Source organism: Copadichromis virginalis, linkage group LG17 (genome assembly GCF_057382275.1).
Source record: "Copadichromis virginalis isolate Kocher_CV1m ecotype Utaka linkage group LG17, C_Virginalis_male_GT1.1, whole genome shotgun sequence".
Classification (NCBI taxonomy): Eukaryota; Metazoa; Chordata; class Actinopteri; order Cichliformes; family Cichlidae; genus Copadichromis; species Copadichromis virginalis.
In genome coordinates, this window is record NC_140634.1 from 39075626 (window position 1) to 39103053 (window position 27428).

The 27428-nt window shown below is 41.2% G+C and overlaps 1 protein-coding gene across 1 annotated transcript; it reads right to left on the reverse strand.

Moving 5' to 3' along the window:
• Window positions 1-4557: 4557 nt before the first annotated feature.
• Window positions 4558-26343, reverse strand: pla2g4ab (phospholipase A2, group IVAb (cytosolic, calcium-dependent)). The gene is made up of 19 exons (XM_085436808.1): window positions 26167-26343; window positions 24215-24328; window positions 22971-23052; window positions 22644-22792; window positions 21993-22106; window positions 21096-21133; window positions 20461-20593; window positions 16807-16943; window positions 16225-16447; window positions 15840-15954; window positions 13658-13795; window positions 13336-13425; window positions 11449-11511; window positions 10174-10304; window positions 9942-10050; window positions 9358-9542; window positions 9096-9285; window positions 8396-8553; window positions 4558-7014 (listed from the first exon to the last, which is right to left on the reverse strand). The coding sequence occupies exons 2-19, from the start codon at window positions 24236-24238 to the stop codon at window positions 6856-6858; spliced, it is 2238 nt and encodes a 745-aa protein (XP_085292934.1). The 5' UTR covers window positions 24239-24328; window positions 26167-26343; the 3' UTR covers window positions 4558-6855.
• Window positions 26344-27428: the final 1085 nt, after the last annotated feature.

Consider the following 27428-nt stretch of genomic DNA (forward strand, 5'->3'; position numbering starts at 1 on the left):
ACAGCTGGCATGTACCTGAAGTTTGAACTGAGCGTCAGAATGGTCATTTAAGTGACTCTGAATGTAGCACGGTTGTTGGTGCCAGACAGGCTGTATTTAAAAAACCCAAAACTGCTGACCTACTGGGATTTTTCTGCACAACCATCTGTAAGATTCCCATGTTACTAATCCCCGCACTCGTCTCTGTTTGCATCACAGAAACAGTTAGAAATAAACCCAAACTGAAGTATCTAGTTTTCAAACTGCATGACGCCTTGGGGGTGGGGGAGTGTGGCTTTGTTGCCTTTTGAAAACCACATGAGCTCATATTAAATTTTGGCTTATCGTCCCGTGATGTTTCCAGGGATAATGGGCAGGCATTTTCACTGCGAACCAAAAGAACGTAGTTCATAACACGCAGATCTTTTCTGGGAAAGCAAGTAACTAGGGCACACCTATGTTTCATCAATGCCTTTTTTCCCTTTAGAAGTGGGATCTTTTTATTTCCTTATCTGGCCTGTCTAGACTGCCCCAAGAGTAAAAAAAAAAAAAAAAAGATAAAGTATATCACTGCCTTTTTCCTTACATGCCAACCTACACAGTGGGAGTATTAGAAAACAGCGATGACTGCACCAAAAAAAGGAAAAGGTCAAACAATTGCAAAACATTGAACCCTGCCTCTGAGAGGCTCCTCACTCACACATTCGTCCATGAAAAACATACAGAGACGTTTTCTTTTCCTTCTCTTTCCCTGTGATTTTCCCACTCCCTCTTATTGCTGCACACATACACACAATCTGGCGTGCATTGGTCACAAGTGGCCTCATTGCAGGCTTTCTGCAGTGCCCCAACCTGTCCGTGCTATGTTGCTATGTGAATGACTCAGCACACAGAGGGTAAATGGCCTGTACTTGTATAGCGCTTTACACTACATTCAGCCATCCACACATTCACACACTGGTGATGGCAGCTACATTGTAGCCACAGCCGCCCTGGGGCACACTGACAGAGGCGAGGGTGAGGATACAGCCTCACAGAGGGCATTTCTGTTCATCTGCCAATTAACAAACCTGTGAAAAAGTTCCACATGGAGTCCCTTTTGTGCTGTGCTGGCTCTAAGGAAGAGGTGAAACTTGAAACGTTCTCTGAAAAGATGCCGATACAGAGCTTTTAGACTCTGGGCAAATCTGTTGGGAATCTGGCCAGGTGCTTCCGTGCCAGAGGAAAGGACTAACAGAATAGCAAACTATCCTAAGCACTTAATTAGTACTCTCACACAAGGAGAATATTGCTTTTGGATGAGGATTTAATTGGGGAATGTAATAATTTAGCGGGGGCTTTGTTGGAGCAGGTCTCCAAGTTTTAGAGGCTCTGTGTGGTTTTCTTTATCATGCAGGTCAAAGGGAATCGTTTTGTCACGTTTTGTAACATCACTACTTTGACATTTATTGGTTAACATCATTCGATATTTGGTACGGGTCCTCAAATCACATTTTCAAATCAAAACAGTCCTCTCTGACTGAAAAACTGAGATTTAAAGGAAATCGCTGCATCGGTGTGTATTCCCCTCTTCCTGGAACCAAATATTCCCATTGCATTAGGTAATTCTTTCACATAGACAATTTCTTTAGTAAAAGGAAGTCGTGAGCAATCAAGGAAGTCTGGGACTGGCCACTGGTCTATTTACCTCCACCGAAAATGATTAATCTCACATACTGTTAGGTAACTATTAACAAAGCAGAGATGTAGAGATGTCATTGCATTTTATAAACTACAGTACTTACCAATGATTCAAAAATGGTTCTTACAGATAAATTATTACAAAAAACTGATTTAAAAAGAGGGACATTGTTTTCTGTGATGTAAGAGACTACGTAAGCATCTGCAGTTTTTAAAATTCACGAGCCTTTTTTGTACCTTTTTTTTAAATTTCAGATGTGTAATCTCCAAGCCCAAATCAAGACAATCCTATCTGATTTGGGCTTGTAGAAATAACACAGATTGTATTATCTGTTCTCAGAAGTTAGAACGCTGGCTCCAGTTTTTCAAAGGGTGTGTGAGCACTAACTGATCTTTATCCATCCATTTGTTTTCTGTCACTTATGTGAGTTCGGGTTGTTGGGCAGCAGTCTGAGCAGAGGAGACCAGACTTCCCTCACCCCGGAAACCTCTTGCAGCTTCTCTGAAGGAGAAACCAAGTTGTTCCCAAGCCAGCTGAGACATGTAACCTCTCAGGATGCATCCCAATCAGCATTTGACATCAGTAACTGCTCATGCCAATTGCAGCGGTTCTACTAGGAATCCGTCTCTAATGACCAAGCTCTCCCAATCTCTAATGGACAGCCCAGTCACCCTTTTGCAGGAAACTCACTAATCAGAGCTCTTGACCACAGGTGAAGATAGGAATGCAGATTGACCGATAAATCAACAGCTTCACTTTTACACTCAGCCAAACCATTGCAGTCGTCGCTTCTGGATAAGCTCTTCCATCGAGGCCTGCTGATTACACTGACCACGTATCGCGCTGTTGCCGAGATGGTCACGAAGGGACACTGGGAAAATCTGATGCAAACAGTGCATTTGGAAGACCTCGAGCTTGTTGAGGTCATGTTTGAGGATGACCCGGGTCAAAGATCCATAGAGAAGAATGGGCAATACTAGTGTGTGGGACAGGTGGATTTTGATGATGAGGGTGACGTTTGTCTTCTTCCAGATGCACCAATGGAGGTAGGCGAATGCTGACACCGATTGACAGCTGTTGAATCCACTTTCTTTTCCTGCACCAGAGAGCCAAGGTATTTGAATTGTTAGATTTACATGCCTTCAAGATACACGGTGGCTGGCGATCCACCAGTAGTAAGGACTTCTGTCTTCTCAGCACTGAACTTGAGGCCATATGGTTGAGCATATTGGACAACGTTGCATAGGATGTCTGTAGCCTTGTAATGCGTGAACATCAAGTCAGTTGAAGATTGGTCATCGGCGAACTCGATTCCACGGCGGCGGCCGTTGAAGGTCCTGCGCATAATTGCATCGATCATGAGGTTGAAGAACCGACTGGATGGGCGAACCCACACACACTAACAAATATCCTTTAGAGGACAAAGAGCAGGTCCACTGTTCCACGGCCAGGACAAAATCCACAATGTTGGTCCTACATCCAAAGTCTGGCTAGTGGATGGACAATGAACTGGCATGGTGCAATCGCCCAATAGTTGAAGCACACCCTCCAGTTACTTCTTTATATGGAAAATAATACAAATGCATTCCTTTTGGTTTGTTTAACATGTCACAGTTAAAATGCTCTATACTGCTGAAAACGGTCTGTTTCGTTAGGATTTGGGGTTTCTTGTGATGCCAGTCAATACAAGCTGATTTTTCAGGTATTTACATACCCGAAGGCAAAATTTTGTAAATTCCTTGAAATCAATATGGTGGTATAATAGCTACACATTTTCATTACACTCTTTGTATATGACCACTTTCAGAGGAGCGCAGCCCGTTCTCATTCCCGAGGCGTAATATAATGACGATCTGGCGTTCCCGAGGAACACAAAAGGTGACCGTCCCCATTCTTATGCTACGCGCCGGGTTATGGATGAAATCCAGTAGGATGATGCTCCCGCGGTAACACAGATTCCAGCCATGTATTCCAGCCCTAACCCTCACCTTATCCCTAACCTGAACCAGCACTTTAATGACGTTACATAGTGTTTTCCAAGCGATTTAAGTAAAATGAATGTACATGTATAGATTCATTTCAAACGGTTGTCATGTTTCCTCATTTTTTCAATCTCGTAATCTAGTGACGTGTTGGGTGCCCGGAAGCGTAATATATCGATGCTTTGGGGGTGAGAACACGTTGTATCCGAAGCCGAAGTTAATGACGCTGTGTGGGATCATGTTGACAGAGGAAAAAAGACCGCCAACATCCAAAGAAGAGCTCTGAACATCCTTCAAATATTCCTGAAGACTACTCAAAGAAATGACAAGTCATCTACCTCAGAGAATTCCGTCTGTGTTGAAGAATAAGGCGGTCATATCAAATACTGTATTTCAATTTAATAAACTGCTGAACCCATTTTCAATTTGCCTGACAACAAATAAAGAAATGAGAGGTGACTCAAGACTTTTACACACTCCGACATCCACACACATTAATACTCTGACGCAGTTCTTTTTAAATACAAGCCAAACTAAAGCAGGTCATGGTTGAACCCGAACCTTGAACTTTGACCTCAGCTGCTGTGTTTTTTCAGGAGGGGGCTCACGGATGAGGAAAGAGTCTCAACTATTTAAACAGAAAAGATTACACATGAGATAAATTCTCTTTTATTAATCTCATTTAACAATGCACATAAACATTATGTATGTTATGTTTTGCCAGTCATAATACAGTTATTAATCACAGAAATGTTTTATACACTACAGCTGACCATTTAGGATCTTGTAACATGTAAACATGGTCATAGGTGGCCGAATATATAGTAGAAATAATCAAAGTTAAAGTAAAACAATATGTAAAATATGAAAAGGTTAATGGCAGAACTCGACAGGATGTCTTCATAAGATAGTCGATGCTATTTTAACATTTATGGGGAAACACAATCACTCACTTTCTTAAGTAGCCCTGATACAATGACACCGCATTCACCCTATGGTTATAGCCAGCAGCAGGTTAGCTTCGCTTAAATTAATTTGACATTAATCTGCAAAAAAACCCCAAACCTCTAAACAAGTTTTATGTAAGGCTTTCGAACAAACAACTCTTATCTTGTGGCTCACTCTCACAGCTCACTTTGCAATCATCTCTGCTCTTACCAAGTAGCTCTTTTTTAGCAACAACAACAAGAGATAAGCACCCATTAAAAACAGGAACAGCAGAGTGATAAGCGCCAAGAGGAACAGGCTTTTTAACACACGCAGAGAACATTTAGCAGCCAGAAATGTCTCCCAGGAGTTGGTAGAGACACAACAATGATGGTGGTAGTATCCACAGTCCCCTGGCTCAGCAGTTCAGTAGTTATTTCTGGACTACTGAACAACTGAAATGATTTAAATGAGTTAGACCAAACCCACTTTTAGAAGTTGGCCTTCATTTTCATCCAAGTGTTGGGACTAAATCATAGCTGTGAAGGTAACACAATGACAAAGTGTCCACAGACAGACACACACTTTGCAATAGTTTCTCCTACAGTAGGGATCACCAGAACCAGATTTAGCCTTGATGTGACGCACTGCCAGGTCAATGGACTCTGTGCTGAGGCAAGAAAAGCCATCCAGCAATTACTAAAAGCTCAACAGTTAAGTAACTTTTTAGCCCATTTTCTGTCTTTGTGCTGTGTTGTACCTGACTGCTAATTATTCACTTATAAGCCTTTACAGTACATAAATATAACGCTGTCAATCTTCTCATCTGATTCAACAAGAGGAAGTAAAAAACTGCTGCTATCCAAAACCATTTTTTCTAAAAGAACAACAGAAATGAGGAAATGCTTACAGCTATTAAAAAAATGCAACTACACAAACAAACAGGAAAAAAACACCTGATAGAAATCAGCTAAAAATTAAAAAAAAGCATGTTGCAAAAGTTTCGTGGTTTCATCTTGCAGCAAAACTGCAAACGACTGTTTTGTTTTCTCGGTTTCTTTCCAACAACCTCGGCTGAAACGTAAGAGCGTGAGGGCCGGAAGTGTCCGGTGTAAAATTCCCCTGCTCCGCGTGCAGCCTCTGGGCCCCTGCAGGTGTAGGTGTAGTGTGTCTGATTTCAGGCCTCCACTGCTGCAGGTGAAGGTGTAGTGTGTAAAATTCCACTGGGTGCTGCCACTAGGGAACACCTTTCAGCTGTGGGCAGGTCTCGTGATCGCGCCCTCACTTTGACCTAAGCTGCACCTCACTGTTGAAAAGATCCGGCAGCAAGCTGGGTTTGTTGGGAGGCGGGGGGACAAACACTGTGTTTAAAAAGAAAAAGCAACCTGAAACCATGGAGTCAGGACACAGAACCGGATGAGAGAAGGAGCAGGGCCGTTTCCATGGCATCCAGTTTTGTTTTTCCAAAATGGCTTTAATATGAGGCACTCCCTAGAGGGGAGCAGGGAGTGCTCCTACGCTGTAGGTGGGTAAACATCACTGGGATGTTTGAGGTATCCAGAGGGGGGTGCACTTGGAGTGTTTAGAAGTTGCCATCAAACAAAACCAATGGTTACCGATAATATCCCCATCCATGTTTTCAAACAAGCTTGCATGTTTAGACAAGCCATCCGGTAATTAAAAAAAAAAAAAAAGAGGTGATTTGCATGCTCTGTTGTCACACGTTCAGTGTGGAAAGAGCTCAGCTCACAAAAAGACGCAGTGCAGGAACGGCTTCACACAGCTCAGTGTTTAGAAACGTCCACACACGGCTGTGAGATCCAAATGCAGTCTCCTCACCGACATTTGGGAATGTTGCAAGAAAATGTAAGTGAAGTGAAGTGAATGAGCATGTGAGTTTAAAACAGGCACAATAAACAAAATTGTAGTTTGGGTTGCTCAGTGGATATGGAACCAATTCACTCACATTGCACTGTTTGGTTCATTTTCTAGTCTGTCTCTCACAGCCTGCAGGGAAAGCACCTATCAGCTGTTTGTGGCCAGCAGTCACTATAGTGCACGTAAGCCCAGGTGAAAGCTGTATATGAATGAAATAATATCATATCATGTAACATCCAGCTTCCTTGCAGTAGCCCTTTATCAGAAATCATATCAAACCCAGAGCAAATCAAAAGCATCTCTATTACACAAAGAAAAGATCAGCATGAGAGCATTTTCCAAAAAGAAAATGCTTCATTCTAAGGTGAAAACATAATCCCCCAAAAGCCCTGAAGTCTTAGACCGAAGCTACTGGCTATTATTCCCAAGGTGATTCACAGGCTTTCCTTGATGATCTCGTTTGAGAATCTTCTTTTTTGGGATCTCACTGAGGTTGAAAGGACGAGAGACGCTCGAGGGATTGTCCTTACGAGACGCGATGCAGTCCTTGATGGCTTCTTTAATAACCTGCAGGGAGGGGGACAAAGTCCATATTGTAATCTCATATGGAACAAATGCTGCTACATTAAATTCAAAGAGCGATATTTAAAAAAGGTTAAAAAGTTCAGATAAATATAATGTTGGATGAATTTTGAATAACATCATGCTGGAAGGTAGATTTCCATATATTTGTATGGCTACCATACTGTCCTGAAATCTAATACACGTTGAGTCATTCAGAAAAAAAGCTGCTCTTCAACACAGCAGCACTTTGAATTAAAGGGTCATTATTTAAATGGTCGAGTAAGATCTCGTAAAACATTTAACGTCAGCGCCACACTGCAACCAAGTGACATGGAAGGTACAACATGAAGATATGTGAGCCACATAAAAAGAATAAAACCCAAATAGCAGAGGGAGTAATGTCTGATGAGCCAGTAAGGAGTACAAAATATAGTAGAGTAAAAGCAGCATGACACGTAAATACTTGAAAGATGTAAAAGTACATTAAAATTCAGCAAAGTTCTATAGCGGTGGGGGAATCATATTTTGGGGGGCTGGTGCCACCCCATGCCCACCTTCTGGATATGCCCCTGACAAGTGTAGAGTTAGTATTTAACCCAATTATTTGGGAAACATCATCATTTAGTAATTAGTTAATATTTGTCAATTAATAAATGATCCAAAGTTAGTGGATTACATAGGCTTAGGTTTATTACCGATTTATGTTCACTAATCATTTCATCCCCCCAACTGTGTAAACCTGTATGAGGTTCTCACTACACATCCCCAGAGCTCAGCTGGTGACACTTTAACGATGTAAAAACGAGTAAGTCCAGGAAATTTCTGTCTTGCACTTTCATATGAATCAGTGTCGGTGGGCAGATTTGTTTTATATTAACCATGAATGACAGAGGTTTTATCAGTACGTTTCCAAATATTAGCGCTGCTGGCTAACTGGGCTCAAAATGCTGGAGCCTAGCATCGGAACATATCTTGAGTGGCAGCGTAAGTCTGTCTGCATCACCTGACCACCCAGTGAAATCAAAGAGGCTGAACCCTTACTCAACATAGTTACTCAGAAGTTAGCAAGTGAAAGTCAGCCTGACGTCACATAAATGACACACCTTTAGAGAATTAGTTTAGGCCTGTACCATCCGGTTTTGACTGCGATGAAATTTCTAATGTTGCACAATCAAAATGTGAGTAGACTCAATCCAAAATTTCCCCTCTGACAACACTAAGAATGAACAGCTGAGGAAATGAAGGAACAGCAGTTGGCCAATAACAAACCTGTTCATGAATCACTTAATCTACCGATGCCTGTAAGCCTTATGAAAACATCCACAGTGATAGGCTCAACAGGTAACACTGTGCTACACCAGTTTTGCAGCAGCGCTAAACTGACCTCCAGGTTGTTGAGAGTGTTGAACTCCATCAGGTCATGAAGCTGGATGAAAGCTTCGTTGGAGTATTGGAAGTTGAAGGTGGAGTATGGTGTCTCGGTGTCGTCAAAAATGTCAAAATCGGCCAGCTCCTTCTCCTTCTCAGTCTCCCTGGCAACGCCTGATATTTAACAACAACAAGAGTTGGGGCACTTTTCAGTTCAACCATGTATGTAATACTGTTCATTGCTGAACTGATACCGGATGTAATAGTTATGGTATACTGCGATTCTTCTCCGTTTGAGTGCAAAACCATAAACAGACTCTGTTTATCTGAATGGATGACCTATTTAATGTAAAGGACGTGCAGTGGAGATGAGGTGATAGTGTTTGTTTGCATGGCTTCTGATATATGACCTGTTTATACATATGGTCCGCCTACTGAGGCGAGAGATTTCCTTCTAGCACCTGACTCCCCCAGGAACCATATTTCACTTGGGTCATAAAAAAGACGGAATTCGTAGTTTACTGTAAGCACACACATACTCAAAGGGAGGATGGGAAGATGGTTTCTATTGGGGTCACTCAGAGGAGGTGCCTAACATCTGGCTGCTGACTGAATATGGTCAATTTCCCCCAGTCCAGCTTTGACGAAGAGATGCCTCATGTGCCACAACAGTGAAATTTTACCCCCACATAACCTCCACATACAGTCATACTTACCAGGCGCTTTGAATTTCCTGAAGTTGATGTTGACGAGGACAAAGTGGATGACCGTCGGGCAGTTCTTTTCACCGCTCTTTGGTTTGAAGACGTAGCATTCCTTCAGACCTTCACGGTCAAAGACTTTGGGGTCGATCTTGGGGAATGGCAGCTTGTTCATTCTAGCCCATTTCTCAGCGAGGAGAAGCTCCTGTGAGATGCAAATCCTGTTAGACTTGCTGTTTACATGAATCATTTATGACCACAAAAAGTCCCGTTTTACCTTGAACGGAGGGCTTGAGTCACTCGGTCGAGCTGAAAAGTCAAAGGAGATGATGAGGTCGACGCCGCGCTGCGAGCGCAGGATAAGGGGGTAGGGAAGGTTGTAGGTCAGGCCGCTGTCTACTACGTGGATCTTCTTGCTCTTCACATCCAGAGGCTCGTAGATTCGATCGAACTCATCGGGATCTGAGCAATGATAAATTTTATTCTTCCTGACTCACCGAGCAAATTGTTTCGTTTGGTACTTGTCCTTTACTGGAAGTAGGACCGCATATTTGTTTTCATACATTTACAAATACAAATATTATTTGAATTAAACAACTTAAAGTGACCGTTTAAGCCACGACTTCCCTCAGCTGTGAACTGTGAAGCTTTCATTAAATTTATTTCTATAGACAGAGATGTGTGATATTTTCAGCAACCAAAGATATTTGTGCAGTTTTCCAAAATAGTTTTCCAAAAGTTATGATGGAGATTGGGTGAAGTTGAGTCAGTAGAGAAAGTATACTAAGGTTATGTTTGATTACAGCCCTCACTGCATTAACATACACATTTATTAAACTGTGATCAATGTATTATTCTTGCCTGTGACAGCATCCACCTCCTCTTCAGGTGTCATAGCGTGTGTTATCTCAAGTAATGGAGAGAATGGCATGTTGGTGTTCAGGTTCAGGCCCAACATGAAGTTATGCACCTGGAAAATGATGACAAGGAAGGATTAGGACAGCGAGCGATGCAAGGCTGTTGTAACTACTAACGCAGGAAGACTCGACTCACGCATACCTGTATGCATAATGTATTGAATATATTCGTGTACCTTTCCAGCACGACCCTCCCTTGTGTTGAACAAAGCAGAGTCGCCCAAGACTGACGTGAACATACGCTGAACCCAGCTGGCCTGAGCGGTGCGATGAAACTCCTCCTCTGCCTCCTGGTTTTCTGTCCCACCTAAAAACCAAAGTAACCCCAGGTGGAATATGCAAAGGTGGTTAATCTAATGCATAATGTCCACAAAAGTAATTAAAAACAGATACATTTCAACAAAATACATGATTTTGCATTGTTGCATAAATGTGCTAAAACTGTGTTAACATGTTGCACGAAAAGTACAAAAACATTTTTTTTATGGGTATTGATTCATTCCAAATCTGGAATTGTTTTAAATGTTCTTGTACGCACGACATCAATTGAAATTTATTGATGCAGTGCCAATCAAGGTGCTTTTCACTGTAACATAAAGACCCTACAATTTTAGAGAGAACACCAACAATCAGCACTGTCCGCTTGGCGACAGTGGGAAGGAAGAACTCCATTTTACAGAAGCTGCTCCCTGAGCTTGGTTCTGACGTGCTCAGAGAGGGGCAGCGGGAAAGATTTCAGACCTGTTTTTCTTTTGTTTTGCACTTTTGTATTGTTAAACCCAAGACTGACAGCATGACAAGCATTCTTTCCACCATTCAAAAGAAAATGAAACCCAGTAGAAAAATCCGTCATTAATGTGTCAGAGCAGCAAATATTCAATAAGCTGAAATATGTAAAGGAATATGGACACTTAAGATGCTTGTAGGCAATTTAAAAAAAACTATCACAACATCTTTCTTATCTAGTTTTATTTCATCTTCAGTGTCACTTGAAACAAACACTGTTGTTGGTTTTGTTTGTACCCTTATAATCCACCCACCCATTCTCTCTCCGCCTCTTCCTCTTTGTCTATATATAGCTGTTTCTAAAAATTCACTCAGGGCGTAGTGCAAACACTTCTTCAAGAAGGAAGAAAAGGCAATTACGTGAATATTTACATAAATGTTTGGCTTCAATCATCAAAGTCAGACCCTGAATAAAAACAAAATAAATAAAAACAATGCAAACTCTGGCTGTTGGATAGCGGCAGAAAAGCACGCCGATCAGCACTTTATCGCGATCTGACCTCGGCAGCTGCTCCCATGCAGTTGCAAAACACAGACAAAATTTGCACCATTACCACAAACTTTCACAACGTCTCAAGGGGTTCAACTTTTGCTCAAACATTTCAATGTGTCAACCAGTGTGCTGAACCTAATTTTTTCTCCATCAAAAGGAACGCCGAGTTCACCTTTGCGTGGCTCGTCGTCGTCCAGGGTGTCTTCTCCAACGATGTGCTGTGGTTTGATCTGCTCTGTAGGACACGAGGCAACATTTGTTAATTTGATTCATATACACGGCAAAACTGCATCTAAACTTTTGTTTAATCATGCAACTTTACAGAACTTAAGTCAAACAAAGAAAGACCTGACACAAGCGAGCACCTGTTACTAATGCATTCTTTAGTAAGGTGGAGACGCTTTTGCACAACCAACACATTGTGAGAGTGCGTCTCAATGTAAAAGGTCACCCTAACATGTGCATTCAAGCAAACCGAGTCATCTCACCAGGCAAAAGAACCTGATGCCTTTCCGCTGTTGCGTTAACATTAGATAAACACTCAAAGAATCCCATGATAAATAGTGAGAAAAAAATGAGGTTGGGAATACCTGCTAGGTGTGAGAAAATAATTCTAAACAAAACAAATTCAAGTGTGACACATGACTGTGACAATAGGCTCTCAGACATGACTGAACGCCTGTGTCAGTGGGAGACTGCGCTGTGGAAGTTATTTCAGCAGCAGATGCTCATACCAAAACAAAGAGATTATCTAAAAAATGAAAACATAAACTAATGCAAAGTAGCCAGCTAACCATGACTAAAAGCACCAATTTCAGATTACGTTCAGTAAATCTGTATAAAATAAGTAGCGTGTTTTCCTCACTTTTAGGCTCACTTAAAATCCTTTAATTTTCTCAAAAATCGACAGTGCTTATAATCCGCTACGAAGCTGCACCACTTGACGGATTGTCGGAGCATTACGGCTGCCGTAGTCAGGAGCCTCGCGGAGGAATCTGGGTCCTAAACTCTGCTTCAGGTCCCAAAGTCAATCGAACACTGCAGCATCACTGAGAGTTAAAAACTGTCTAAATTCTTTCATCTTTAATAAAATGATCAGCATTGCTGCTTTACCAGGTGTAATAATTAAGTTTAACATCCAGGCATCCATGAAAACAGAATTTATTACATTTAACAGAGTTAGAAGTTAGCAGGAAGTTAGCTCGCTAGCTTCCACCTAAACATGATATAGCATGTTCTGACTGAGAGATTTCTGAAAAATTCAAACGTACAGCTCTGCTATCACTTCCAACATAAATGAAGACAGAAAACTAAACAGCAGTGACGTTTGTAGGGTTACTGAAGTTGGGCTAGCTGGTATATAATGATGTGCTACGTGATCGCTAGCGACACAGCTATGTTAGCATAGCATAAACACAGTGAAGCTGGAGGTTGAACGCTAACTTTTTTCCACTCGATTAAAGTTAACATGAGGGTTCCTGATGGTTAGGGACAAATGCAATCGCATGGCAGGATGCTGTAAACGGACCAAACATCAGTCAGGAGAACAACTGAGATAATCCATCCACAATACGAGGTTAGTCATTAATATACTGCTACAACATGGGAATAGAGCAGCTGCAGAGAATTCAACATTAATGAATCAATGGTACAGAAGTGGAGGAAGCAAGAAGAATGAGCTGAGTAAAGTTTGACTTATCTGACTGTTTTGTTTTGATTAATGCGCCTTCTGGTCCGAAAAATACGTCACATATACTGTGTGGACGATTTGTATTTCATTTCTACATGGAAGCTTATGCTTTTAAAATAAGAAATAACATTTCGATTCTTATCGTTTCTCGAGTACTCCAATTTTTACTTCTTTTATAATACTTGATTTAAAATAAGTGCTTGGAATGTGCACATCTACAATTAAAATTTTGTCTGCTGACTAAACCCATTTATTTGACGCCCTCTGATCGGCAGATGAATCTGCCTTGCGGCAAAATTATCGGGTCACTTTCTGGGTTTTTTAGCACTTGTATTGTTCAGTCCAAACAAACAGAATGAAAAATATTACCTAACTCCTCCTCCATGGTGCTGCCACCAGCTCTGTCCTTGACCCCTAGCACTCTGTTGAACAGAATTGAGAAGGCACTTCCCCACACACCTAAAAAAAAACATAAAAAACATGTCAGGTTTGAATCTTGTATCTATTGTATCTACTTGTACCTGTTGCTCCTGAACGCTTCAGATCAGAAAACCTCTGAAATGTCTGCTTTTATAGATGTGCTCACATTCGTTGACCCTTTTATTTCCTCGGGAAGCAATAAGGGAAGCTTGTAAGTCCTGTGGAAAACCTTTCTTTTTTGTATGACTGCAGATGAAAACATGTTTCTCACCCATCAGAAAATGAAGAGGGTTTTCCTCGTACTTCTTCACAACAGTTCCCATGAAGAACTTGCTTCCAAATAGGTCAGGGGTCATGAAGGTGCCATACTTTGCCATCCCAATTTCATACGGGCTAAACTCCACCCAGTCTGCAGGTTGAAATCCCAGTGTTATGGTCACAATAAGGAACACACAATAGTAATACTGCATTGCATAATTGCATTGTGCACTCTGACACAGGCTACATTGTTGGATAAAAATGTCATGCATGGAAATAAACCTTACATATACTTGACAATGCCTTGCTTACAATTAACAGAACCAGCTGCCAAACAATTAATACTGTCCCTGCGTCACGCTGCCAACACATCCGATGGGAATTTGACACAGTTTACACAGTTTGCTGCCCTTTAAGAGATGGCCATCTTTAAGTCACCGCTCAGGGATAACACTTCCCAACGTCAACAGGAAAAAAAAACATGTTCGCTTTGCATGTCTGCACATGTCAAAGTCGCACGCTCGCCCACACACCATCTCTCTCACAAAAAGACGTCGTCAAAGATTAACACACAGTTCTCATTTTGAGCTACTGGTCATCAACAGTAGGCACAACTTCCCTTTCCTGTCAAAACACTCTCAGTTTATTATATCACTGACTTCACATTATATTGGAACATTCCTGTCAGAATCTGGTCCATGTTGGTGAGACTGCAAGAGATGATTTCCAAGGTTTTACAGAAATGATGCCACCGTTCTCCTTTTCTACTCAAAGATGCCTGAACATGGGTACGTTCTGGCCGTAAAGGGATGTGCATGGATGAATACTCCAAGAGTTTCTTGAGAATGTCTGTGGAGTGATTCTCGGTATTACAATAATCTTTCTCTGAGCTTGAACCTGTCTGGGCATTCTGCTCTGAACTCGCTCATCAACAGGATGCTTCTATCTGCATTTACTGGATGGGTGTTGTTTTCCTATTGCTTTTTGGAGCCAAAACCAAAACTAATTTTGTGCCCCGGGGCCCACAAACCCCGCTTTGAAACAGACTCGGGAGAGGAGAGACTCTTCATGGCGTGTTTATACACCAACCTGATGTAACATGTCGTTATGACATATTGGTAACTGCTTTTACAGACACGTATTCGCCCATAAATAGCCACTGAAGGGAACACAGACATACAAATGGACGCATACTCTCACAGTGACACTACTCAGACCTCGGAAACCTCAACAATCGCAGCTTATTTCACATCTCGCTTCAGTTGGCAGCCAGGAATTTTCTACTGAAATTGTCATTGGAGATTTTAGATGAGCAGATAAAAGAGAAAAACAAGTTTTATCTTACTTTCAATCTTACTTTTAAAGATCTGATAAACGACTGATGATGGAAAACACGTAAATCTAGACTGGCAGCAGGTTTGGCCTTGCCCTTACGCGTATCAAAGTGCCACTGAACAATATATTCATTTTTTATAAACCTGCTGTAACAAACGACGTGGATGTAGTCGGTTTCCTACACACTCACACACTGAGATGCCGTGAAGAAGGCTGTCTGTGTATGTCATTGTTTCCTGCCTGTGTGGACCGCTGAATGTATTTATTGTTAAAATAGCCGAAAGGCAGTTTGTAATCCAAAACTCAGCCGCCCACGACAATTTAGATTTGTGAAGAGAAGCACAAACATTTCCTCGATAAACAGTTTGACGGCGTGATGGAATTCGGTGAACGCGGATAGGAAGAGTTTGTTCTTGCTAAGCATCAGAAAAGTCTAAACTTGAAAGCGAAACATGATCAGAATATTTATTTTCACAGTTTTATTTAGAAGAATTTCAGTGTTTCAGGAAGTTTTCTGTAATACTAGTAGAGAGTGTATATTCAGAGATGAGTCCAAGATTGCGTGGGAGCTATATTAGAATTTAGGAAGTACTGTACAACATTTTGTACTGTACAAACTCCCACGTCACTGACCACAGGGCTTTCATTAGATGACAGCCAACCACATCTTGCCACATGTTCTTTATGGTAGCAGACAGGGATTATATGGAAATGTACCGCTCACTTATTTTGCATGTGGCTTCAGTCATCGTATCATGTACTCATGATATATGGATATGCAAAATATTGTTTTGAAGGATTTAGGATACATAATGTAACGTATGACACCTGCAGGTGTCAAACAGAAGAGACATATTTACCTGCAAACATGAGCTCAGAAACATCCGGTTTGACATGCAGACATGTGAAAAGAGGAAGCGGACACTGGGCTTGGTTTATTTTCTCCTGGATGTCGCTTAGCTTGATGCCCATTCTCTTGTAGGAGAGAACACTCAGTGTTAATCATCTGAACACCAAGTTTTACACGTCAGTCATAAGATTCAGATTTCTATCTCAATATGACTGCACAGTTATGTGACACTAAAAGAAGAACGATAAACTCGGATGGCAGTTCGAAGAAAAGAGAAGAAGTGGCAGATGGATTTAAAGGGAAGGAACTGACTAACTTACTGGTAAAAAAAAATCAGACATGGGAATATGGAGTGTTGTCAGCATTAAAACAAAGAGCACATACGAGGTTCTTACCGAGGGTATAAGTGTCTCTCCTATGAGCATACCAAAGATATCTGCAAAAGTAACCGGCTGTCCTGAAGCCTTTTTGGTCCACAGGGCCTGGATATAGTGGGTGATGTGCTGGGGCATCAACAGCCTAAGTGGGTTACTGCTAACTCTCTTCATCAACTCACTGTTGATGTCCTTCGGGCCCTTATTTGGAAAGTCAGGGTTGGAGTAGAGAGTTGACATGTACCTGCAGGAGTAAAGAGGGAGGAAGTTAACACAGATGCCATGTCAGTTAATACATGTTTTAACAATATACCTCTTTATGAGGTTTATGCAGGTACTTTACTTGTAAGGAAGTTAAATCCACTAAGTCGTGGAGACAGAAATAAGCCAGAGGTGCCTGCTTGAAGACTTCATACCAGCAGGGGAAGGGTGGAAAGTTTGCCAGAGCAGGGAGGAGCAACACCGAGGAAGAATTAGGAAATAAAACGAGAGAGAAACGTAGCAGTGGCAAAAAATGTGTAAAAATGAAAAGGTGTCTTTAGAAATAGGTCAGACAGAGGCAGGGTGCAAAGGAAACAAAGAGGAGGTGAAATAAAAACAGACCATGTGGATCCAGAGAGGCCAGCAATATATGTGGTACAGTCGAGGACCCCGGACTCAAACAGGGCCTTCATAACGCCCGAAAACCCCACCATGGCGCGGAAACCGCCTCCTGACCCGGCTATGGCTATCACTGGCACCTGTAAAATACACACACACACACACACACACACACACACACACACACACACACACACACACACACACACACACACACACACAGTAACAGTCATAAAAGGAAGAAGACAGGGCCATGCTTACTCACACCTTTGTTACAGAGTAAATGACAGCAGCTATGAGTCTCAACTTCATTCTTTCATCTTGAGTAATTTCCTTTTGCCGTCTCTATGGGCAGCAGCTTGCTGATTGCATCATGGCTTTGCAGCGTTTTCTGACTGGTAGATTTGCAGCTTTTCAAAACTGCAATTGTGCAACATTGCTTCTTTTTCCAGTCTGCATGGTCATTTCTGAATTACAAAGTCACTGTGGAGGAATTGTTGTGGCACGGTGGAAGGCATGGAACTGGATATCTCATTCCTCTGGAGCTTCCGTCACATGTTAGAAACATGAACAGACGTGGCCCTAAGGCATCGAGCCAAAACCACACCACTGGGAAAGCTAGTGCAGCTCAGAGTATTGGAGCTGTATGAGGCTTGTCTTTTACTTCCTGGTGTGAGAATTGTTGAGGTGTTATTTTAAATTTGAGAATGCAGCGTGTCAAAAGCTGCACCACGGTCATGAATTTAGAAAGCCAGCAGATCTGAAAGTCAGCACCAAGCACGAATACCCTCCCTAAAGTCAGCACACTCACCACGCTTTGTGCTATTTGGTACTAATGAAACCGACCTCAAGGGAGGTAACAATTGCACAATGAGTCCAGATTTCACATCCATCATTCCTATCAGCCAAAAATATATAATTGGAAATAGAATAGAATAGAATAGAATAGAATAATTCTTTAACTGTCCCACAAGGGGAAATTTGGTTGTGTCAGCAGAAAAAACACACACATATAAACAGAACAGGACACAGAACAGAAACACATTTTTTACATATTTACATAATGGATAATAGTTACCAAAGCAGAGTACTGTACAGTTATGAAAATTAGAGTACAGATAAGTGGCAAACCCAGGTTGTAGTGTGCAAACAGAGCAGGATACTGAAAGATGTTTAAATAGTTAAGAATATTTAGAATAACTGGAAATGTGCAGATTGTGCGTTGTACCTGTGCATTAAAAAGTAGACATGTAACTTCCAATAAGTTAGTGTATATATGAACTGAGAAAAGTAATGTGCAAGTTATGACAGTAGAACTTGTTACAGCACTGATGTAAACATCTATGTTTGTTGGGAGCAGTTTTGATTGTACAGTCTAACGGCTGCAGGGAGAAAATGTCATCTTACAGCAGAACACTGTAGAGTAGGGCTGTGCGATATGACCAAAATCTCATATCCCGATATAAGAATTCTATCGTCGATATAAATCACAAAAATGTAACATTTTCTGTAAGTTCTGTGAATCTCGGGCAGCTCGACTTGCATGAAGTGTTTCCAGCTGCGCGTCATGTAGCTGGAGTCGAGTGTTTTAACCGATGCATGAAACTATACATTTTTAGACATAAGTTGTAACAGCCGCCGTTTTCTTTGTGAGTGTTTATTACACGGCGTGCTGCGGGGAAAAGCCTGTTCTAACGTCTAAGGTCTATTTTTTAGCACCTGGCGGCTCTTTTTTAATTCTCATCCGTAAATAATCTGCATACTCTTTCACGTGATTCCATTTATTTTGAAAAGTCTCAACAGGATCTTGAGCTTTATTGTGAAAGGTTTATGTGGAACATACACAAGCGGACACGCGATGGTTTTACCGTCGTTGTTGCTAACCACAACGCATAAAAACAGTCGCTTGTTCGTCTGTAGTGTGGTTATATTAAATATAAGAGAAAGAGAGAACTTTAAGAAATTAATATAGCCACTACAGTGAGCATCAAAAGGATGAACAAATATTGCCGTAAACAGTTTATTTTGCGACACCACGAAACAAACGATAGCGTAAAATGAAACATAGACGTTTTTATATCGCCATCCGATATATATCATTATATCGAACAGCCCTACTGTAGAGATCCCTTGAACGGCAGTTCTCTGAGCCAAAATGACTGGTCGGATTGCTTTGAGTTGATGGGAAGCCAACAGTAACTCAATAACCAGTCGTTACAACCAGTATGCGCAGAAGAGCATCTGCGTATAGACAACACGTGAAATCTTGAAGCAGATGGGGTATAACAGCAGAAGACCACACTGAGTGCCACTTCTGTCAGATAAGAACCGAAAACTGAAGCTACAATTCAAATGGGATTATCAAAATTGTGGGGTGCCCCAGGGCTCAATCCTTGGCCCTCTTCTTTCTCCATTATACCTGCTCCCTTTGGGGTCTATTTTTAGAAAACACGAAATATCCTTTCACTGCTACGCAGACGACTGCCAAATTGATTTGTCTTTAGCACCAAATGGCCCAGGCTCCATCCAAATCCTTTTGAACTGCCTCGAAGATGTCAAAGCTTGGATGGCTCTGAACTTTTTGAGTTTCAATGAGAGTAAAACGGACTTAGAGGCATTATAATGTTAATAATTTCCATTTATGTTTTGAGCTTGCCCCTCCCCATAAGACACTCAGTATAGCAATGTCTTTATGCAGCTCGATCATCCAGGTAAGTAAATCCCAAAAGGTTGATTCTGTTCATCTGGACGTAGCGTTTTCAGTGGGAGAAACGTTTTGTCATCCGAGTGTCTCAGAAGCGAAAACGCTTGTGATCCTGTATGTGACAGGAGTATCGAAACATTTGAGACACATTTCTAAACACTGTGTCTCTGTGGCTTTTAAACCGCAAAACACACTGCACCAAAAATTGGTCCACCCCAAGGATTGGTTCCCCTGACACAAACAGAGTAATGCAGTGTACGCTGTTAAGTACCAGGCATGATTTATACATCGAGGAAACCAAGGAGGCCATTTAGGTGAAAAGGGAAAGACCATCTCTGAATCGAGGAGGGGGGCCTAAGGGTACATTTCACCATTGTACAGTGCTGTGATTGCAGCCATTTCTCAACTCTCTGTGAATGGTACTCAAGGCCATTGATCGGTGGTTGTTGATCAATGGTGATGACAATTTGCATATTAATGATCAAGAAATTGACCTCCCAGCCCATTGTTCCTTCAGTGGGTGGTTTCAGTCATTATGCAAATGTACTGTTTATAAGGTTGAGGAAACCTGCAGTCAGCTGAGACTGAAGAAGTCACCTGGATGAGTAACCAAACATTTCTCCCACTGAAAACGTCCAGATGAACAGGATCACCTTTTGGGACTCAGTATAGCGTGTACACAGTGCTGAAAGTAAACCAGAGCATTCAGACTGACACTGAGACTGTGGTGGGTGCAGATTTTGAAGCATCATTAAGCTCCAAACAATTCGCTGCCATAATGAAAAATATGATCAAAGTAACTATATAACAGCTTCACTTCATTCCAAAAGGTTTTTTTGCACACAAATGATCAAGACTAAACATCAGGTTATTCCACAGTTCAGCACCGACACTGTTTTACTTTTAGCAAAGTTTGCATGTAAAATGTGTGTTAAAAGGACTTTGATCCACACCTCTTCTGGGTGACAAGGATCCTCAGTGCGTAGCAGCTTCTTGATGCCGAGCATCACCTTTTCTCGACGGGCTTCTCTAAATTGCTTCTCCTTGTCACAAAGGGTGTGGCTGAACCGCAGGTCCAGGTTTGTACTGCAGATAAAAGCAACAAGAGGGAAGATCACCAAAGCAGTCCCAGGGAAGCAGCACCGGAAACACGTGTTTCAGTTTGTATTTAGAGGCCGAGATAGGCTGTGATCTCTTAATAACACTACTGATAATGCTGAAACTGATGGTGATGTGATTTGGGGGATATCTGATGGAGAACACAACCACAAATAGTCATGGCCTCAAGGAATTCATTACACACTCTTTTTTCACTGAATTTCCTCTCAAACATTCAATTTTTTCTTTGAAATCCTCCCACAATTGTGCAATCAAAATTCTCATTAATCTTATTGTTAGAATGACTCAGCTCACATTTGCTGAATCGTGCTGCACCTACTTTCTAGTTTTAACCTATGGTATGCTTCAGGGGAGTTTCTGCAGTTTCAAACCTGCAATAATTCTGAAGAGCTTAGTTTGATTTTAGGTTAAACAGTAAATGTTGCTGTGAAACAAAATAAAACTATTTGATTTTGAAGGTATTACATACCAGATCTCCAGTGACATCTCTAAGTGCACTTTGGTTGCCTGTCAAAATAATTAAATATGTGGTTATTATACATTATTTAATTGTGGTTGAGGGCAAGAAATAAACACAGAAACACAACTGATCCCTTTAAAGTCTCTTGGAAATACATATTGTACTTTTCTATTGTGATTTGTAACAAAAAAACCTTACAAGGTTACTTTGCTGATACTTTGTAGCCTCCATACTCGTTTAATGCGAAATCTGCCTCTGTGGCCATACACTGACACTTCTTTTAGGACATTAACAAAATATCAAATTAAAATATTAGGTCCTTATCTTCTTCCAGCAGCTTTTTTTCAGTTAAAGGGCTGATATGCTCTTCAAGGCAGTCTTTCTGTGGATCTCTGGACCACTTCCAACACTCACGCTGCTTGTAAATTACTCTATGGAAATTTAGCTATGTCTATATTCATGTGAAGAACATAGAGTTCAAAGTTGACCCGTAAGCGAACGTGAAGTCCTGCATCAAACTTTTTGTTTTCAAGCAGTTTAAGCTCAAAGAATCCAACTTTTTCGAGGTGCACAGAAGACACTTGTCTTTAGCTGTGCGCACAATTAAATTAGATTAGTGTAACAATGAAAGCTTTTAGTGCAAACTTCTGAGGCATGAGGAGCAGAAAATTGAGCCAGACTATGTTTTTTGCTCTACTTGCCACTTCATCCACTTCCATGTGGTCAGAACAAGACTTCTATAAAGTAATGTAGACATAGCAGCCGTGCTGAAAAAGATCTAGAGGCGCACAAGAAGATGACCCTAATTCAGATTGGGTTTTTTATGTTTTTAGACGAACCTCTTACATGATTGCTTATAACATAATGACGATAAATAATGAAAGTCGGACAAATTAACTTTCTTACTTTGCCAATGAGGAACACCTCCGTCTTTGTCTGGCCCACATTGAGTTTGGAGATTTCAAAGGATGCTGTCCCAAGCGTCTCATCCATCACGTAGTTGGCATCCATTAATGTTAACTGTTGGGCATAAACAACAGCAGTTTATACTCAAATAGAAATTGTGGCCGGTGTTCACGTCTTCCAACTGGCTAGTTTTGTCGATTAGTTAAACTGATTATGACTTAGACGTTATATGCCGATTGCCTTCACAAACATGGAAGGACCTCACCGACTTTGAGCGTAGTGCTGTAACAGCGTCGGACCAAATTGTGCCAACTGTAAACGGTGTTATTAGAAAGTAGAAACATTTAGAAACTATGGAAACTCAGCCTTGATGTGGCAGACCGCATAAAGTCACCGACCTTAGCAGTCGACTTTAAAAGTCACCTCATGACATGATTTTCCATTAGTCATGGATGTAAATATGTAGGCAGCTTGAGTAGCTTACCCCAAACTAACACTTGAGTCAGTCAAAGGCTAGATGTTAGGATAACATTAACATATCACCTCATGGCGAGCTACAAGTGTTAGGCTGTGTTTATGTGGGATTGCGCTCCATGACATCACTTCTTGTCATCCTGTGCTGCGCTCTGTTACAGTAAATGCAGGTCTAACCTCCAGAACGTTGTGCTGGTTGGGGTCTAATATGAAATGAAAGGTCTCGTTCCATTTTGGATTGATGTCGTTGTCTATGTGCTTGGTCCTCCTTCTGCTTTCAGGAGCCGTCGGGATGAAAATCTCCACATACGGGTCTGGAGTGTCCACTGGGTGCACAAACAAGTTCCACAGGGTTACTACACAGCCGAAAACCAACCTCAAAATAACCATCATCAAGTGCTTTTGTATTTCTTTTGCTGTAAATGTACATGGATTAGATTCCAACGATATGAAGGAAAGCATGGTAATATGTGACTGTAAGGCAAAAATGATATGAGCACTTACGCAGGTCGCCCAGCGCTCCCTTGGTGACGTTCTGAGCTCGAACTACAGTCACTGTGAATTTGTGAGAAAACTGCTGCTCCACCTGCAATTTGGACATTCAGAGTTCAGTCTCACTTCATTGCTTCATGAGAAAAAAATCACATCAGCCATGCTGAGAATGAAAAATGAACACATCCAGATGACACAGCCAAGCAGTTGGCTGCACTGCAGCATGACGTACACTGGTTCAGTGAAGTCTGGCGTGCCCCAAGTGAGAGCATCATTGAGAACATCTGGATTTTTTAGAACTCTCCAGTTAAGGATGCACTTCCCAGCTGTGTTCACACTGTGCTACGACAGCTTTCTCCTTATATTTTGACAGTACTGCTAAATTTGTAGCCCTTTCCCAAATACTGTGACTCTAATACATACTGATGAGCATTTAATGGGCCCGTACTGTAAACCATTTATATATTTTACAGCAACCCTTTCACCTCAGCTTCCCTTTTGCTACATTGTCGTATCCCTGAAAGTTTGGTCGCACACTGAAATGAAAGTTAAAGTATTGGATTCTGTTCAATACGACTACTTGAAGGTCCCAACAGTGTTCTTTGTCATTTCTAGATATCAGATATCTCCAATCTCACAGAATAGATTTTGTTTTGAATTTCTGTGTGTTGCAGTGCAGTTTGATATTGTGACTATTTAAGATTTCCTGTTTCTGGCAGCCTTTTACACACTTTAAAATTATTTTTAAAAACCCAAAAAGACAAATAGTTTTCAACGACATTTGCAAATCTCTAAAACAGGAAGTGCTGTGAGACTTTTTTGCGGCTTTAAAATAGCTCCCCTCTCACCCCTTCTTGTTGAAAGGGCTGCTTGTTCAGTTTTTCCTCTACAACACTGTGAGCTTAATTATTTTATGATTATGGTGCTAAATAAATGAAATTTACCTGGAATTACGTGATAAAAACTCAGACGTCACACTGATCAAATATTATGCATATTTTTCCTTTAAACCAACCCTTTCAAACTTGTCTTCCACCAAAATAGAAATGAAAATGGCCTTGACGTTGACACGCTCATTGTTATACTTAGACCCAAGGCTGTGGCTTGCGATAAGAGGGAAATTTTTTAATACCAGTGAACTAAGAACTTCCACAGAATTATTTGTGTCACAGTTGATGCCAAAGGAATCTGTCCACTTTTGTTTTGGCCTCACTCTTATTTACAGTTATGTAAACACGCACTGTGTCGACACTCACAATTATATTGGAAGCCATTGTCATGTGAGGTGAGCAACTCGCAGGAAAGCCTTCGTCAAGATGTGAACTTTAGGTCAAGGGAACATATCTGTCACAAACTGCAGCACAGACAGCCTGAAATATGAAACAAAGAAGTGCAAACAAAGGGTTAGAGTTTGAACAGGCGGAAAAAAACATCATATTTAAACTGTGATGCAAACGACAACAAAATACTGGCATAATTACAGCTTTACTTTTAGCCAGAGATGCAACAAATGGACATATTATATGGCGTTATTTTTGTGCCACGTAAAAAGTTTGCAGGTGCAAGTGTTGCATTTTGTGTGTGTGTGTGGATAATAGCAAGCACTGAAATACATTTTTTGCACGCAGTAATGAATTTTGTTCACTCAAATTCAGCTTTTCTTCGGTCAAAATAAATTTCTCCTCAAAATGCAACACTTGCACCTGCAAATTCTTTTTACGTGCGCTCAGAATAGTGACACAAAAATAACGCCATAATATGACAGTATCTCTTAAAAGGGTGCCTTTCCTAAACAAAACACTTTTTTTTATAGTGCACTGGAATTTTTTAAAAACAAGTAGCTTCGCAAATACCAGTAAAGTCTTTTCTTTTACATCTTGGCAGGGGTAAAGGGAAGTGTGCTGAGCCACAAAATCCCGATAAGAGGACCGGGCCAATAGAAATGGTGTGTGTGTGTGTGTGTGTGTGTGTGTGTGTGTGTGTGTGTGTGTGTGTGTGTGTGTGTGTGTGTTCACCACAAGCGTATGTTAAGAGAACGAGAAAATATGACGGTAAAGGGAGGAGGGTCTTCCCTGAATAAATGCGGTTCGTTCAACATGCTGGACGACAAGATGTAAAGCTTAGTGCGCATTTGCAGAATAGGTGGCACGGTGGCTATTTTTAGCAACCCCAACTCTTTCTCTGTGATGTCTGAAAACCATATCTTGATAAGAAATTTGCATAGATATGTGCATGTCTATGTGTGCGAGTGTACAACTGATAGCATATGAAGGTCACCAGCCTTTTCTCTGCTGCTCACCAAAGTGTGTAATTACTGAGAGGACTGAGAGCACGTAGAGCGTCTGTGTGTTCACAGAAGCGGTCACGTACTTTGCATCAGTGGTCCAACTTCTGACGGTGCCAGTTCACGCTGCCCTTGTTCCGCTGCTGCATACAATAGGCGCATGCAGAGCTCTGCAAGTGTGCCAGCTTCAGCAAAGCGCCGCGTGGCAGCACATTTTCATATGAGGATGCAGAACGTAAGAGAGACTTGCAGCAACGGACTATAATGCAAAACAGCTGCCGCAACTGTGGCTTTCAGAGGAGCACAGTCAGGATCCTCCTGAGGGAGTGTGCTCACCTGAGCCACACAAGGAGCAGGTCGAAGACTCACTTCAGTGAATCACTGTGCGTGTCTCCAGAGAAAGATTACGTCGAGGAGTCACTGCAATTTAATTCTTATACGGCTTAGAGGCTTCACGCAAAACTTATCATTAGGCACTGCTAAGAGGCTTTACATTATTCTTATTAGCCCGGCAGATTAAGGGCAGATCAAACAAGGATCGATGATGTTATGAGTGCGCTACATGCGATGCTGAGTAATGTTAGTCCTACTAAGGCAGTAAAGATGTGGTGGATACTATGAATTTGCACTTATATAAACATGACACATGATATAAAATATCTATGAAGATAGTTCATAATAAACATGATAATAATCATTATTAAGTTCAGTTTTATTCAGTTTTACTTGTGTATCCCTGCAGTGATCGGTCCTATTTAAACTGGCCTGTGAGTTTCCTTGTCTTACGGCGTTGCGTAAAATGTAAGCCTTTGCTGTTTAACCCATTCGGAGCAAAGGCTCAGACCTCCTCCTTTAAACTGCGCCCACACCTGTTTGTTAAAACACAACAATGTGTCTAAAAAAGGAAAGGAAATATCCACGTACCTCAGCAGGCGCATGCTATCAGCTCACAGTAAATGTCTCATACTGTAACGCCAAAAGCTCAGGAGGTGGAGAGGAGGTGCTACCGTACCCGGCAGTGAGCGCTGTCGTAGCTTGTTACGTTCGCGTCGAGAGAGACAAAAAACTACCGGAAGACAATAAAAATACAGCGGGGTTCAAATGACCGCTGGATTTAAAGAGTGATGGTCAGGATTCTTTTAATAGGAAATTTCCGAGTAGCAGTCAGACTGTCTGTGACTCAGATTTTGAGACTTGAGCTAGAGCTCTCCAAATGTGCACGATGAGCAACCGCAAGGTGGCATCTGTGGCTGAAGCTCAAGAAAGTTTGTGAAAGAGACCAACTTCATTTTTTCTGTCTTTTACATTTTTCCGAAGATGTGCTTTGAGCCATGTGACTATTTACTGATTTAGGTGGTGATTCATTTAATCCAGTGAAATTCAATTCAAGGAAAAAAAGAGTTTTATATGTTCACTTTTTTTTTTTTTAAGTACAAGTTTGTGAATCTCTCTGGAGGTGATTCACAAACTTTTAATTTTTTATCAATCAAAGAGTACTCGAGTATTTGTACTTATCATTTCTCCATGTTTGTTCATAGGTTTTATAGAGGCTATAGATATTAAATCCCCCCTGTCGTGGTAATACGTTGTGTAAACCAGTAAATATTATTAGACATTAATTAAAATCACAGCTTCCGGTTTTTATGGGGACAAAAAAACAAACAAAAACGCATACAATTAGTTAATTTAAGGCTGTAGCACTGAAGGAGTGAGAATAGAAAATAAATATTCTGTGGATAAGAAAGCTTGTTTCTCCCAAAAATGATTTCTGGCAGAAAGAAAGAAGGAAAAAGATACTTGTTGTCCTATAATCTGTGAAACTTAACTCATGAAAGATATAAAGTTATTTTGACAAAAAGAATGTTTTCTGCAATCACTTTTTAGCAAAGTGGTTTTTATATGTCCGTGTTTGATCCGGCTAAACAGTCTCATTGACATTAGAAATGTTTTTTAAAGAGTGATGTAGCCAAGGGTGCATCAGAAATTACAACGCGTATAACATATTGGTTTTATAAAGATATTTTAAGTGGCCAAAAAGGACTGAAACGATCATAATGTAGGTAGAGTTACCCAGAGTCATAAAGACACTCGCAAAGCAGGTGATTCATAAACTCTGCTCACTAAAATCCCTCTTTGTCACAGGGTGGATGGGTGAGTAGTGAGGGTGATAGGAGGGGAAGGAAGGA

Coding starts and splice junctions, on each gene's coding strand:
- pla2g4ab (XM_085436808.1), bottom strand. CDS start 24,238: ATGACAATGGCTTCCAATATAATT. Junction 10,305..11,448: donor CGACGACGAGCCACGCAAAG/GTGAACTCGGCG, acceptor TTTGGTTTTTAG/GTGGGACAGAAAACCAGGAG. Junction 9,543..9,941: donor GGAGGTGGATGCTGTCACAG/GCAAGAATAATA, acceptor ATCATTGCTCAG/ATCCCGATGAGTTCGATCGA.